General features: G+C 42.6%; 1 protein-coding gene across 2 annotated transcripts; it reads right to left on the bottom strand.

Annotated features, from left to right (window-relative positions):
- Positions 1-331: 331 nt before the first annotated feature.
- Positions 332-15,532, bottom strand: arhgap45b (Rho GTPase activating protein 45b). Of its 2 annotated transcripts, none has more exons than XM_030727764.1 (24): positions 15,153-15,532; positions 13,895-14,138; positions 13,007-13,186; positions 10,733-10,873; positions 10,502-10,586; positions 9,344-9,416; positions 9,171-9,246; positions 8,551-8,682; positions 7,822-7,883; positions 7,598-7,708; positions 7,399-7,479; positions 7,108-7,275; positions 6,542-6,679; positions 6,241-6,437; positions 5,694-5,818; positions 5,442-5,528; positions 5,228-5,329; positions 4,980-5,143; positions 3,048-3,236; positions 2,820-2,957; positions 2,061-2,332; positions 1,733-1,970; positions 1,235-1,340; positions 332-1,136 (listed from the first exon to the last, which is right to left on the bottom strand). In XM_030727764.1, exons 1-24 carry the CDS (start codon positions 15,426-15,428, stop codon positions 691-693), a joined length of 3,831 nt encoding a protein of 1,276 aa, XP_030583624.1. In that variant the 5' UTR covers positions 15,429-15,532; the 3' UTR covers positions 332-690. The 2 variants fall into 2 exon arrangements, with proteins under 2 accessions (XP_030583624.1, XP_030583625.1); XM_030727765.1 differs by lacking the exon at positions 15,153-15,532 and adding an exon at positions 14,598-14,741.
- Between the last annotated feature and the right edge of the window lie 855 nt (positions 15,533-16,387).

The raw sequence follows: 16,387 nt of genomic DNA, 5'->3' as shown, positions 1-16,387 counted from the left end.
ATTTCTAGGTGTCATAATCTAGAGCCCATTAAGGTGTAATGTAGATGCTTGCTTACCTTTTTTTTCCTCTTGAAAGCCATGTTGTTGCCGTTTCTGCTACGATAGACTGACTTTTTTAAACCAGGTTACCACCTACTACATTCAACACTTCCTCTATCACCCGCCCCCTACTGCACCAGATATGGTGCTGTGGTTGCAGCTGCACTCATTTGGCTACATTTCTCATGCCCAGTTTAATTATTTACTTTAATCTGCCAATTACAAATCATACAATTACAAATTTAAAAGAAGATTTTTTATTAAAAATAGAACAAACATTAATAACAAGCTGATACAGATAACGTCTACTTTTATTTTAAATCTTATCACAAGTAAAAATCAGCAGGAGTCAAAAGTGGAAACTGCTCAAAAATTTTGCACGTTACACATTCTGATGTGGCTTACCTCAGTGTCAGCACACACGAGAAAAAAAAACCAGAACTTTAAAATACAAACTTACAAAAGTTAGTCAGATATCTTGAAATGCCATTTAATTGCAAGAGCAGCAAGCGTCCAGAAGCTTCACTGCCACAGCGAAGACCAGTACAGGAACAAACATCTACACAGATTAAAATTTTTAATTTGATCTCGATATACAGAACACCCTCTCAGGTTTGACTTAATTTCACATTACAAACAGAATTGATAATATCAGACAAACTCGGGCTCACTGTCTCGTTTTCTCGTCAGTGGTAATTTTTTTCCACAGAGACGTGCCAGTGGAAGGCCTGACAGATTCAGTGTGGGAGAGCATGGGTGGTAGTTGTTATTGTTGGACTGATTCACGTTGAGCTCGGCTAGAGAAGCACTCAGACCCTGCTCTTCTCTTGTATCGTCATCTGGGGGTCCGCTGTCTGGCAGAGCGGGGGGTTCTTCTCCCTCTGGGTTGTTCTGATCCTGATCCACGTCTTGTTCAGCCTCGATATGGGCTGCAGATTGGCTGGACAGGTCTAAGCTGTCCCTATAGCTCAGCTGGTCATCGTCTATGCTCATGCTCTCCTGCTTCCTAAGGCTGTGGGATTGTGAAGTCCTCTCATCAAGCTCAGAGTCAGAATCTGGCAGCTGCTCACTGGAGCCCAGTGACCCCAAAGAACTTCCTGGATGCAGATAAAGAAATGATAAATGTATGCGTGTCATTTTGAGGGGGAAGTTATTTACAACAAAATTATGCAACTTAGCCTTCATGAAAACGTACCACATCCCTCCTCTGTCTTGTCAGACTCTGGTTTGATCGGCTCCTCTCTGCTCACATCCTCTTCTCCATCAGCAGGGGTCCCCATTTTGTCTTGGGTGACATTTTCCTGAAACCAGGAGGGATGAGGAATTAATCAAGAAATGTGCTGTGAAGGTTTCATATGCATTTTTATTATACCAACATCAAAAATGCTAATTAAGGAAAATATGTCCAAATGGATCCCGACCACAAAGCATCTCCCTGTAGAGTTTTAGGCAACACGTTTCTGCAGAAAGAGCTGCACTTTGTTTTGCTCTTGCTTTTCAATAACCGGCTTATTACAACCTTTTCAGGGTTCCTTAATCTGTTCTCATGGATCAGAGTATATGCAGAAGAGAACAAATATTTTTGTGGTGTACAAAAAAAAAAAAATGTAGTTGCATTTATTTCCTAAAATGTCCCACATAAAAGGCTCAGCAGTGAGCAAACACTAATGTACACCATCTGCTGGAGTCCTACCTGCTGAATGGGGACGGAGGCTGAACGGGAGGTTTTGTTGGTCTGAGAAGTTTTGGACTGGAAGATGGAAGAGTAGAAGACTATTAAGGCCTCCACGATGCGGGCCTGGTGGGGATAGTCAACCAGAGAGGACAGGGATATCGTGGCCCCGGTTGGACGGGGACGCATCAGAGAGGGCCCAAACACGATCCCCAGGTTGCTGGGGCTCATCTTGTTATCTTCTTCCAGCTCTGCAATCCTGGAATCAGGAAGACAAGGCAGGGAAGGACGGTTAGGTTAACAGAATCTTTGCTTTACTTTTATTAATTTGACCTGCTTAATTACTGACCTTCGAAGGTGGCGAATTATGTAGCGCAGCGTGGCGATGTTAGGCTTGGGAAGCTCCTTTAGAAGTTCCTTCAGACTGTCCACCAGAACCAGGACCTCTGGGTCCGTGCTTGGGCCCAGATCAACCAACTCTGGCCCTCTGCTCACTGCGGGGTTAGTGCTGGTCGACTCTGTGTCCTCCCCCTCTGGTGTGTCTCCTTCATTATGGAGACTGTCCTTCGCCAAACCCATCAGCTTGTTGTACAGGCGGAAAGGCATGATGGGCTCAGGCAGCTGGGAGTAAAGGAGACAGTGAAAGAGGGTTTAAAGATGATGTGTGACTTGAGCTTTTCTTCTGATCTATGCAGTCCCTCTCATTTGTCAAGTAAAAAATATTTTAACTGCTTTATAATTACTTGCAAAAGACCCCTGGCTCTCCATGTTTCAAGTCATTCATTAATCAATTAAGAGAACCTAAATTTTTTATAACTCTTTAGAATGAATACACCAAGTTTTTTTTTTTTTTTAAATAAACAATTCAGACACAATCTCAGTAAACGAGTTCACATGAATAATTGTATAAAATGCCATTTAAAAACATTTTTGTGGTTTATAGGAATATTGAACAAAAAAATTAAAAAAAAAAAAAAAAAAGCCACACACGCCATAACTGCGACGCGCAAAGTTTTACTCGATCCTGCTGAGCAGAAGAAACTAAATCAGGTCCAGTCTTTACTAGCTGCTACACAACAGGTGAAAGCATGGCTGCAAGCATGCCTACCTGTCTGAGGTAAAGTTTGAGGACGTTGCTTATGTCGTGCGGTGAACACTGAGACAACTCGACCAGCTCCTTTCCATTCTCAAAGGCCTGACACAGTTTCTCCACACGGGTCTTCACTCCATTCACCCTGTAGATGCCCTGAAAAGAGGAACAAGATTGATCCCTGATTGTTCAAAGAATCAGCACTCTACTATCCCTTCAACATACAGTACACATGTGCTTTCTCACCTTCATCTTGAGCGCCCGTCTCTCTATCTCAGAGATACACTTGGTGATGATGAAGGGAATGCAGTCACTGGCAGCACTGGCTACCTGAGCAAAATCCCTGCCAAATAGCTGCAGACGACCCTGCAGCTTCTTATGGCCGCACTGGATGGCCAGAGTCTCCAGACAGCGCTTGTGGCACGCCAGAAAACACTGGGAAAACAGAAAAGAGCTGACATGATGAATATTGTCTAACCATTGTAGGCTGGTGACAGTTATAGCTTGAAAAGTGCTCCGACCTACTCAAGTCTACTCAAGCAGCACATTAAAAATATAGAACATGAAAACGATTAAGGGTGTAACTACTTCACAAACTTTTACTGATATTTTCTGGACTCTGTGCACCGCACTTCAAGAAGTTTGCCAGTCATGAATTTAAAAAAACAAAAAGAATCCAAGTGGAATTTTATTGTATATGCAGACAGATATGTGTGCTTCACATTACTGTAACTCCTCAGTCATTCTGGGCTACAGAGAAAATTCTAATTGTTCCTGAAAGATGAAAATTATCTCATAATTTTACAGTCAAATTTGCTAATCTAACTGATTAAATCAACCAGTGAGAGAAACCTAGCACTCATTCAGCTGAAAGGAACAAAAGATCATTTATATAAAAAAAAAAAAAAAAAATCATGTGATGGAACAAAATTTGCTTACTCTGACATGTAATGTACGGAGCTGTGGCATTAAAATGATGTCTTACATAAAAACTTTTAAGAAAAGCATTAATTTACAGCGTCACTGGCTTATTCAACTGAAAAGAGCGATGTAGATATAGAGATTATTCATCATTGCGTGTTCCTGTTGCAGTTGTGGCCTGAATGTTGTGGTTTTATGGTCTCTACTTTGCATCTCTTGATGTTTTGTTGGAATATTTTGGAAATGCCAAGTTCCTGTCATCAAAAACAAAAGAAAAAACAACAAAAAAAACCCCTCCACTGTTTGTTGTAATAAGGGTGCCATGTAGCTTCTCTCTTTTCTCACGTTTCCTCATGTCAGCTGTTGCTTCATTGTTGCAATAAGCACACAAAATGGATGTAATCACCATGACTTCACCCGCTGGTTATAGCGGAGTCCTGTCATAAGCATCATGACCTTTGCTGTCTTGATATTTGGAACCCGATGTGGTTTGAAAGCTGGATATCTGACACGTATTCAGAAAGACCTGAAACTCATCCGTTAATTGTTTACTGGGGTCGAAGCTCATTTTGTACACAGAAAGCCTTTTGTCCTCACTTCCCCAATCCCGGCCATTAGAAACAACACAGTTTCCACATTGGAGAAGCTACGTCAATCTTTTCCAAACAGTCTGAAATTATTATTGTTAGTGGACACATTGTTACACTTTAATTTACAAGTATCCACACTGACAATATTTATTGATGTACTTCATATTCACACGTGTATTCCTTTTTTTTGTTTGTTTTTTTTTACCATTTTGTGAGGTTCTGCTCATTATATTTAGATAAACTTTAATGATCCCACGCCGGGGAAACAGCAGCTGAAGTACAGAGAAGAAGGATGAAATAAAATAGAAAACACTATATACATTAAAATGGTATATTGAATAAAAAAAAAATAAAAATTGTAAAATATTGACGTAAAAAGTGTAAATTGTTTTGCTTTGGCAGTTTCTCTGTGGAAAAATCGCCATTAGATTATACTGTTTACAATGTATAAAGTACTGATAAAATATTAGTAACTTAAAAAATATTTTTATTAAATTTTATCCATTAAAACTGTCTTTTTTTTAATGCAGACTATCATCAAAATGATGCATTAGCAACACAACGAACTTGTCTAACCATCAACGAGATGGTTCAAGCATTTCCATTCTAATGTACTCGGCATGAATCTAAATACATTTCTGGATGCTGGGTGAAGTGAAGAACTCACCTCCTCACACTCAGCTCCCTGGAAGTAAACGTAGCTGTCACATTCACGGCACTTGGAGGGGGTCCGAAGCTTCCTCAGTCGGTGGGTCATGGCTGCTTTGGAGAGGCCGATATTACGGAAAGGTCCGGTGGACACCACCACGTCTGGATCCATGCCGTTAATATCTGCACAGAATGACCCACCAATCATACACACGCCACAGAATCCACACCTGGCTGATTGTCCATGTTAAAGTTGGTGGATCTTACTTGAAGGTTCAAACGAGGTCACATTTCCATCTTTCTCATCTGCATCCTCATTGGACGACATTGTTCCAGTTGATGAAGTCCGTACAATTTTACTGATGTCGCCTAAAATATATAAGCACAGATTAATGGCATTTATAATGCACACCGTTATCCCATGGAGCAAATTTCAGCAGCGACTTACACCATTCTGTAACAAAAACAGGTCTACACTCACTCGTGCTGGCAGTGGGAGAATCCAGGCCTCCATCTCCTACGATGCTGTCATCGCTCACTGTTGAGCCCCATGACTTGTGGCCCTGTCCTGTGATAACAAGAGGACAATAACACGAGAGCCGTCACATTTTGGACTTCATTTTTACATTAATAATTTAATTACAGACATTCGCTCAATAACAGGTCACATGTCTGAGTAATAGGTATGATTTCAGTAAAATCTTCGGCTACAGCGGGCACCAGATGCACTTACTCTTACGCTGGGCTTCTGCGTCTCTGCTGTCTCCAGCTGCTGTTTCCACGTGGATGGCAGGACTGTCTGTTTGACTCGTGTGTGTGTCTGTGTTGAAACTGTCATTCCTCGGTCTGTGGCCATGGCTGCAACAATTTGGCATTTTAAGATTACAAATGTATTCCAAGTGGAAGTTTTAGTACAAATTAAAGCATCAGTGGTATAACATTGTATATATAGTCTACAAATAGTATTCTACTGCTGTAGCTTAGGATTACACCTTCATCCAGGGATTCTCAACCTGGGGGTCCTTAAGATAATCTGATCAAACACCCAGGTTATATTTGTGTTAAAAAAACAAAAACAAAAAAACAATATGACCATGATACATGGTCTCACATGTGTCTAAAGATTTTTGGATAAAAAGCTGTATAACTGAATAAAATTAATCAGGAGTTAATCCTTGAAAAAATTCTCTCCACTCTAGGGGTATGTGCCCCCCCCCCAAAAAAAACTTTAAACAACCCCTAACTGTGAAAATAACTGAGGATGAGGTTGAAGTTCTTACTGTGATGATGAGTTGGAGGGGGAGTAGGCCTCAAACGTGTACTGGACAGTCGGTTGCCCTGGCAGCTGCAGGTCTCGCACATGAGCGGCGTACTGCTGGCCGGGGTCGTACAGCTTGCTGCTCTCACACAGAGTCTGGTAGTGCACAGGTAAGGCTACGGTCTGCATGTGCATGAGCTGGTAGTAGGAGATGGTCGCCTGGTGGTGAAAAGATTAGATGATGAGAGATGAGCATGCGTAGCTGTGACTTCTTTGTTTTCTTCCTGGGGAGGCGTGAGGGTTTGTGTGGTGTTTGTTCTGACCGAGCGAATGGTCTGATCACTCTGCTTGATGATGTCCTGCAGCTGCCTCAGCACTGTGACCTTTGTGTGCTCGAGCTCCTGCTGCTGAGTGGCGGCGTCTGCTACACAAGTCTTGTAGGTGGCCTCTGCCTCATCTGCCTGTGTACACACACATTTTCAGTTTACTTCAGGTAATTCTGTTTATATTTGTCGGATTATTACACAGATAGGGATGTGTTGATCTTCATGCTGTTCATGCTACCAATTCCATCTAACCACATAGTGGGGGGGAAAAGAAAAAAAAAAAACCTCAATGTTTGCTAAAGTGAAAACTGCAGTGGTGGCTTCCATGAACCTGAAGTAAAGCTGTTAATAGAGAATCAGCCTCAACAAGGAAGTATTGGATAATTTGCGAGAACACAAAAAAGGAAATACTTCATCTTAGGTTCATGCGATGGGCCGAGTTGCGATCAAAGGCTTGGGTGGGCCACAGATTTTCAGATCGTCGAGCTCTTATGTGACCAACATTTAATCATCTTTCTTCCTGCAGAGATAAATCATCAGTAAAATAAATGATTGGTGAGAACCTTGTTGCGAGCCTCTTCCTCCAGTCGTTTCTTCTTTTCCACAGACTTTGCCGTGGATCCCCCTCCCTCCTCTTCAGCTCGGCAGGCTGCCGTTTTAGCCTTGTCGTACTCTTCGCAGCGTGCTACGTAGGCTTGCTTGGCCTTCCGCAGGTTTGCCTCACACTCCATCTAAACAAGGATGAACAAAAAAAAAAAAAAAAACCCAAATTATTTGTGGCATTTTTCACTGTGACAGGAAAAACCAGACAAAGGAGAAAGCAGGTATGTTCATTATTAAGAAAAGGGTCATACCAGTTTTCTTTTAGCTCGAATCCACAGTTCCTTGATCTCCTTACGTCTCTTTTCATGCTCCTGTTTACGCTGCATTAGAGGCTGCACAGACACAGATTAATATGAGAGGCGAGGGGTTGCAAGTGACTGCATCAGGTTGCTTCAAGCACTACAATAACTCAAACATGTTCAGTTGAGTTTGTGTTACAGTTTAATGTACCTGGATGAAGGTCTGGTTGTGCAGGGTGTTGCTGGCCTGTTGCAGCCCCACACTCTGCTCCTGGTCCTGCTCCAGAGCCAGAGAGTAAATGGAGAAAAGGGGCATGTGGGGCTAGAGGGAGAGAACAAGCAGAAGTGTTTGCTAATGAAGAAAATAAAAGGAATTGCACTTTGTTTTTGTTTTTTTTTATTGAAATTTTAGAGGTGAAAATAAATTAGGTTTACATGTGTTATACTGTGCTTGCAGGACTGGTATATTTTCTGAAGGCCTTTGGAGAACTCCATCTCTGGGGAAAACAGGAGATCAGAGGCAATTACAATTTGATGGAAAAGACAACTTGCCAGAACAGCATGTATTAATAACTGAGAATTTAATCACCAACACATCCACTGTTTTTTATTTTTGAATAAAATCTCCAAATAAACTGGGAGATCCATTAAAGGCCACTTGAGGCTGGCTCCAAAAATGCCTCAAGGGTAAAATACCCAAACTAGCAGAAGAAATTAACATGCTTCCAGTCAATTTCTTCATTCATGACAACTGTGTGGGAGGAAATTCGTCCATTTGAATTTTATTAAGCTTTAACGTTCATATCATTGGGGGAAACAACAGTCGTTGGCTTTACCAAGTCACCCAGTTTGAGACACTGATCTTTTGTTTCGTTTATTACAATTACCTGCTACACTGTACAGCTCATCAAAAAAAGTCGTTACTCTCTAGTTATAGTAAATTAAATTATTTTATTAGTCCACTACAGGATATGCTTATCAGTCTGCTGATAACTTGGCACCCCAGACCCAGCCCCCCCCCCCCCCCCCCCCCCCCCAAAAAAAAAAAACAAAACAAAGACAATAGCTCAAGTCTACTATAGCCTCTTAAACCACATTCATTAGTTGCTGAAGCCCAAAGCTAACTTTTCATACAGTTTCATTAGTTTCAGCACTCCCACTAACCAAGTGTAGTTCTCCTTTCCACGTAGCTTATCAGGTCTTTCATGTACTTGGAAATGGTTTTGGAGTAGAGCAGAGCGGAGTCCACTCCTCCTTCACTGTGCTGGAGGATCACATCCACTTCCTCAACTCTGCCTACATGTCGACACAGAAACACAAGTCACTGCACAGGAAACACTTTGTTGATACGACTGCAAACAGTATGAGTTTGCGTTGTGTACGTGAAGATGTTTTATTTTTAGCATCACTGCAGTCATTTGTTGCGGTCAGAACTGTAATGTCTTTCCACTGTAAACTTGCACTTTCTTCTGGTATTGTAACTGTGGCTGACCAACACAATAACTGCAACTTTTGATGTGAAAAAACAAACATCTGTGTACTGCAGTATGTGAATCAGCAGGGGGAGACCTACTATCCACAGGTTGGATTACTACTCTGACACTGGCTGTCTGAGAGTTTGCATGTTCACATCAAAATGCAGAATATAAGTGAGAAAAATATCTGCTATAATATTTGCAAATGAAATGAAATTGAACGAACAGAAAGAAGGAGGTGATACTAGTATGCAAAGCAGCACCTGTGATGGACTGAAAGCAGTAGCTGGAGAGCGCCTTTATGCTTACCCATGTCCTGCAGGTCACTCCTGTAATTTCCCCCATCTCCTCCATGGCCTGAAGCAGTGTACAAGTTCTCCATGGACTAAACAGCACAAAGATGAGTCATTACTCACTAGAAACAGAGGATAAGTAATGTTGCTTTTTAACTGGCAGATATGAAACACAGGTGACAAACTCACCCTGCTCTTCTCAGTAGGCAGCAAGGAGAGCAGTGTGCTGCTGTCCACCTCTCCCATCAGCAGTTCAGACACACTGAAGAGAAACACAGAGACTCCTTCACACAACAGTAAAAAGGCTCTGCTCGTGAAGAATGGCAGACAGAAAAACACAAAATGGATTTCAAATCGAGAAAGCAGGGGAGAGGAAGAGGGCCAGGCCTTCTACGAAACCTCGACAGGTACACCGGAGATCGAAGGTGATAAGTCAGTTTCGTGCCAGCCACTTTTGTCTACCAGCTTCTCCCCGACCAATCTTATAATTTATTAGGAGTCATTTTTATATTCCTGCATCTTTCTTTGATCAATTTTCTTGTAACCATCTGATTTGCTGAAATGCAGGCCAAACGACAACAATGGATTTTCCAACTTGGTGTTCTGTGTTCAAGGCAGAAAATGAGCCATGCAGAGGAAGAGTAGAGAAGAATGAGGAAACTGGCTCATCAGGCAGATTTCAACTGTCTCTGCCAGCTCACTTCCTCCTAAAGATGTGTGACAGTTGTCTAAAGCCTGAAATGGCACAGACAGGCATGTGATAAAATCCTGGTGCAATACGCCGCAATTATACTTATCCAATTTGGCTTTTAGTAATTTTATTTTTGCTATAATAAAAATATTTATTTTATATTGCTATTATAAGAAAAATATTTTTAAAAGATACAAAAAGTAAAGAAAAAAAAAAGGGGGGGGGACTTAAAGAGTACATTTGGCACATTTCATAATTCCTTTGGTCTCAACTCAAATCAAGTGAGTGTTCCCACGATGTATTATTGCTTTGGTCTGTGCAATCTGTTCACGTAGCAGGCAGGTAGTCAATACCATTTTCTACTTTTGGTTTTGTGTCATACGGTAGAAGAAAAAAACCACTTCCTGTTTTCAGCTTTGTCTCATGCAAATGTGTCACCATCACTGCACTTCTCTCTCTCATTCCCAACACCAGACTACTTTGTACGCATTAATATGTGCAAACACGTAGAAAGAGAGCAACATCCATCCGACCACCGCTAAGGCTTTAATGGTAATTTAATACGGTCTCAGGAGCTATTGATAACTAATAGCAGCAGATTTACCAGGTTTTACTTTTACACCAAGATGTATTATAAAGCTGGATTGGATACTTACTTGCTACTAAAAGCGACGGCAATGGTTTCAATTGCCTTCTCAAAGTCCTTTTTATCAGCCTCGTTACAGGCCTCATAGTGGAAACCTGAAAAATCATACATGTGTTTAGGTTTTAGTCACGGTCAGGAGTACACTGCTGACCAGATGAGCATCACACTATCATTAAGTAGTTACATGATTTTCAAAAACATTTATTTAAAAAAAAAAAAAAAAATACAAGATTCTGTCTACCTTTGACCTTGGATATGAGTTTGCCGGCGGCAGTTAGGATCTCGACGGTATTGAGCAGAGGGTAAGTGTTGATGACCTGCCGCAAAATCCGAAGCACCTCCCCTAAACACTCGTGCGCCACGGGCCGCTGACTTTCCTTACCTGGGTGAGATAGAGATGTGGTAGGTGAAACAAGAACCAAGACGAAAAACAGCGGAACAACCTCCAGAAAAAAAAAAAAAAATCATGCTTGAGGTTTAGGATGTATTAACCTGCCACTGTGTAAATCGCTACCAGAGCGTAGCATTCGGATTCATTAAAATCTTTGTTGGAAGCTGTTTATTTTCAGTTATTTCCCTGCAATATGAGCGTGAACATTATTTTGTGTGTTGCATTATCGCTGGCAATGCAGTTGCAAACATTGTGAAATTGCTGGATTGTGGTGCCATCGGGGCTCCGGTATCTTAACTGCATTGTTGCTCCTCTTTGCTCCACAAGAAACACTAAGAAGCTGCTGCTTTTAATCACGACATAGCCACACCTCTGTTAATTAGAGAAATATAGGTGCTTACAGGTGGAATTAAAAAAAAATATTTGGATGGAGCAAGGCTAGCGGTTTCCTATTTATCACAGTCACAAGCTACTTGCCAAAAAGCTGAGGGCTATTGATCCATTAGCCCTTTCCTAAAAATAACATTCCTGAAAGTCTTTGTAAGTCACAGTTTCTTCCCTTTCTTCCCAGGGGCACAGCAGATGGAGACAGAAGAGAGCCTGACAGTTGGAGCACCAACCATAAGGACACTGATAATAGGCCAAGTGTCAGATGGGTCAGCTCGAGATAAACGGCGTCAGCTTTAATGTCAATGGTGACGCTCTCTAGCCTGCATCCTCATTTCCTGCACACAGTGGTTTTGTCAACTGTTTCTCTTTAATGATGCAACCTCACATTCTTCTGTCAAGTCTAATCAAATTGGCTTGCTGGCGGAGGAGGCCATAGGGCAGCCGGTCCACCATCCTCCAACAGCCTTGTCTCAAATTGTGTGTCAGACTGTCAGATTAGCAGCAGGAGCACACAAGAACAGAGTGACCTAAACACAACGCCAGAGAGGATGTGGTCCCTTCTATTGTTTTGCAACACTACAAGCCAACTCGGGTACTTTGCAACATCTGTTTTCTATGGCTCGAATGACCTGGTTCAAGTTTATGAGAATAGTTTAAAGATGAAAAGAATAAAAGCAGGTTTGTTCTAGATGAAGAGGATCTCCAGAGTGCAGCAGGAAAACACCGTGATTGTACTGCTGATTATGAAAGTGAGGTGTCGCATCACTGCAAGCGCAGCCAGACTATGAGACGAGGAAGTGTGGACGAGGCCTTTCTGTCAGAGACTATCCATCATGGCTTCCTGTTTAGAAAGCTCACTGTTGGGTGGAGAACATGACAGAATAGAGCCAGATAACAGACAGAAAGACAAGTGAACAAAACTGGAGAGAAACAAGAGAAGATAACACCATTTGAGTGTTTAGCAGGTGGACTCGAATCTCAGGTGTGTGTGTGTTTTTTTTTTGTTGTTGTTTTTTTTAAACCCCATCAGGACATATTTTGCCCATTTTTTAAAGCTTCGCTGCATCGCGCACGAGAAGAGTGAGTAAATGTCTGCAGTAAACAAAAAAAAAAAAAAAAAATGGTTTCCTGCTGGAGACAAGAGTGCGGTTGACTCTGTGGGTGCACCGGAAACATAAGCCTTCATTTGGAGAGAGGAAGCTCAGAATTTCTTGTAGAGCTCGCTGGTGCAGAGTGGCTCCGCCCCTAATTTTCTCCTCCCCTTCCCCTCTGCACAAAAAGCACATGTGTTGGTGAACATGGCGGATGTAAGATTGGATCACTCATGTCCTCTTCGTGTAAACTCATCAAAATGGAGTGACACAAAGGGGAAGAGAGAGAGCAAACAGTATTCTTGTTTCTCCAAACTACTGAATAAAGGGCGACTAACCAAAACCTCACTCAGCCTCACGCCAACATGTGTTTTGTCTTGGCAGCGGTGAAAACGAGCAATATTTTTTAATGCGCTCAGCTCTGGAGGACTCCCAGAGCACCTTTGTTGGAACCAAATCCAGACACAGAACATGCAAGCAAACACGTTTCTGCAAGTCAGAATTTGGCAGGGAACACTGCAGACACTAACACGACAGAACAAGTGCCTGTCTGGCAGGAAAGAATCAGGAGCTTCTTGCGCGAGTTCACTTGTGTTTGCGGTTGAGATGTGCAGACAAAGTTTAAATCTGTCACGGCTCCTACCCTCAGCCAGCACAACATCCTTCAGTTTCTCCACTGCCTCTGCAAAGCGCGCCACATCCCTCAGCAGGGCCGGGATGTCCTCCACCTCAATGGCCGTGCTCTCTGGACTCTCGGGAGTCGTCGGGGTTAAAGCCCCTTTCCCTTGACCTCTAGTGAAGACCCACGACTGGAGCGGGAATCCTGAGGAGACACAGAAACGTCACTCAGCAAACATGCATTTAGGCCTTATGTACCATTTATCAAGGAAAAAAGGAATAGTCAGTCACTTTCTACTGGAGGGCCAAATTTAGTGAAGAATCTGTATCACATGACTGCAAAAAGAGTAAAATATTATTGTATTTGCTGTTTGATATATATATATATATATATATATATATATATATATATATATATATATATATATATATATATATATACACACACACTAAGCAAATATGCAGATGTACACCTGTTTCAAGCCTATATGCTTACAAGTCTCAGTGGAATTACATTTACAGAGTGACAGGAGTGAGGCCCCTTCTGATCCACCCAAAACTTTTCCTTTAAATGAGGATTTCTTTTTTTTGCTCAGGTCCTGGTCAGAAGATGTCAGTTTGGGCTCTAGAACAGTGGAATGGGAATTTCTGGTCAATGTTTTGCTTCTTACATTCACATTATTGAAAAATCAAATCAGTAGTGAGAACAGTTACAGCACTCGTCAGCTTTACTGTCTCTGGGCTTTGAGATCCAAGTTGATAATCTCAAACTTTTCAGCTTTACTGAGGCCAACTTAAAAGGTTATAATGAAACATACATGCTTAAGTTATGGATCACAAATGGTGTTTTGCTGTGATGCTGATGACCAGACAGCAAGGAGGAGAAAGACTATAATTAAGTGACAAAGCAGACCTGCAGCGCTGGCATGTCGGCTCAGTGCGGTCGGTCTCTTCAGGGTGCCCACAGGAGACGGGCAGCCCACCCCTTGCATCACTGCCAGTTTATTGAGCTGGGTGTTCGGGGAGGGCACGGAGGGGTCCTGGAGCCCGGTGGAAGTCGGAGTAAGCATTGAAGAGGAGGAGGAGGATGACGAGGGTGAACAGGAGAGGGTGATGTCGACTGCATCTTTCCGAGGCTGCTCCTGGAGAATGGAGAGCTGAGAGAGGACAGGGAGACAGAAGGTCAGGACTGTCCTGTGGCTTGTGCTTTCCAGCATGAAAGATAATAAGGTGACTCTTCTTTGCTTCTGGTGGCAGCAGCACTGTTATTAGTAAACAAACATATGAAGGCTTTCACAAGATCCTGTGCTGTGTTGTGCAATACTTCCTGACTCCAAACTGTTGACGGGTGTGGCAAATTTAGCAGAGACTCAAATAACTTTATTTAATTTGCTTTATACACCACCTACAAAACACACAACTCATGGAAAAGCCAGTTACTACTCTTGAGAAAGCTTAAACTGAAGTCAGCGGCCTGTAGATTTTGGGCTCAGCAAACGCCTCTCCAACAAAGAAAAGCAGCCCAAAGACTTCAAATATTTTACAGGAAACAAATAAAATGCATCCTGCGTATTTGCCATTGGCATTGGAGACTTGTGTCCACACACCAAACGTACCTGTTTCAGCCATACGTTGTGCTTGTTGGGCAGTATGTCCAGTCTGTCCTGGGCTTTAGACTTGCCTTTTTTAATTCTCTCACTTGTAGAGTAAGGGTTGTAGCTATTTTTGCCACCACGTTTCAGCATGATCTTTCCTTCTGGAGCTTTGTTCCAATCATTAAATTCTCTAAAGGCATTCACTCACTCACACACGTTACAGCCTGCCACTGCTGAAAACCCCCCACAGGAGATACACTTCCTATATACCACATAACCAGACATGAGTCAGTGTACAATACCCATCTGAGCACTCAGCTTTGTGACACTGCGCTGTAATGAATGTTTTCAGCCAGAGTCTTCACACCAGCATCATACCCGCCACACCAGCAGGAAAGATCCGCCAAAAGTTGACAAAACCAAACTTGCTTCAGACTTGAGTGGACTCCTCACAAACACATGCGCGCGCACAAACACACACACAAAATCAGCCTGTCCCCTCCAGGTGATGGTCATCCGATTCTCACACACACTCGAACACCAGCAGGCAGAAACCAGAAGTGATGCGCTACTCACAGACGAGGCGCTGCTCTGTGGCCCGGGGCTTCCTGCTCGACTCTTCTTCGAGATAGACGGTGTCTTGATTAGTTCCCGTTTCTTCCTGAACATCTTCAGGGTGCCTTTGCCGTCCATCCCGACTTCTTTAAGTTTTACGTACAGCCCCCCCACCCACCCCCCTACTCGCCACTTGGGTGCTCTGCCGCTCGCGCTCAGCGGGAGCTGGGTGCCATCCAGGTCGACTTTCAGCCACGATAACTGTCTGTCTGTCTTCCTCCTCCCGTTGTCACTCATCGAGCCGCGCAGGCTCACTAACAGAGAGACTCACCGCAAACCGTTTGTGCGCACCCGGCATCCGCTGTGCGCGCGCGTTTTGGTTTCCTCAGGAGGGGGGGGAGGAGGAGGAGAGACGCACGGATGAAACGCACCTTTTCCACCGAGTTTTGAGAGGATTAATTTAGTTTAAGGTACGCGCAAGGAAACGGGATCCTAAAGGCGTGTGTCCTCATAAATTTAAAAGCAGCGGCATGTCACGAAGCAACAACTTGCCTTGTTCAGGTTCACGGCAGCAATTAGCCCATCCTTACGCACGTGTGTTTCCAACAAGTCTTTTGATGGTAACCTTCCGCCACTTTGTGCACCTGCTCTAGCCACAAATTTAAAATCTTGAGGTATTCATGCACCCCGAAACCGCTTTATACAGAGTTCTATTTCAGAAGGAAAGCACAGAAATGACTGGTATCTGTGGACAGTTAGTAAACCACATCTCAGCATGATGCTAAATGCTTTGTATGGCAGCAAAATAGGTCATAAGTAACACTGAGTATAACATATGATCACTGCAAGTAACCAAATCTAGAGATCAGTTGACATGGTTTGAGATCCAGTGGATCAGTGTTTCTCAAACATATTCACATGAAGTATTGAGAACATTTTTTTTTAATCGTTGTATTGCCATTTATTAGCATTCATATTATTTTTGCAGATTTGTAAATATGCGTGTTTATCCTTTGAGCAGACTCAGTATTGATGAGCGGCTCATAAATATAAAGGCACAGCACCAAAGGGTGACTTGGCAATGAAAACTGTTCTGCTGAAATGAATGAATAGATGTGTAACAACAATGTGGGCCCCCAGAGTCACAGGGCCTTTTCACCAATGTATTCAAGAAAATAGTAATGTAATCAATTCATATACTATACTATATACTAAGTTTTAGTTTTTTTTTTTTTTAAATAATATTCAGTCCAAAG

The sequence above is a fragment of the Archocentrus centrarchus genome, chromosome 4, assembly GCF_007364275.1.
Source record: "Archocentrus centrarchus isolate MPI-CPG fArcCen1 chromosome 4, fArcCen1, whole genome shotgun sequence".
Lineage (NCBI taxonomy): Eukaryota > Metazoa > Chordata > Actinopteri > Cichliformes > Cichlidae > Archocentrus > Archocentrus centrarchus.
Note: the sequence above shows the minus strand (reverse complement) of the source record. Positions and strands in the feature narration are given on the sequence as shown.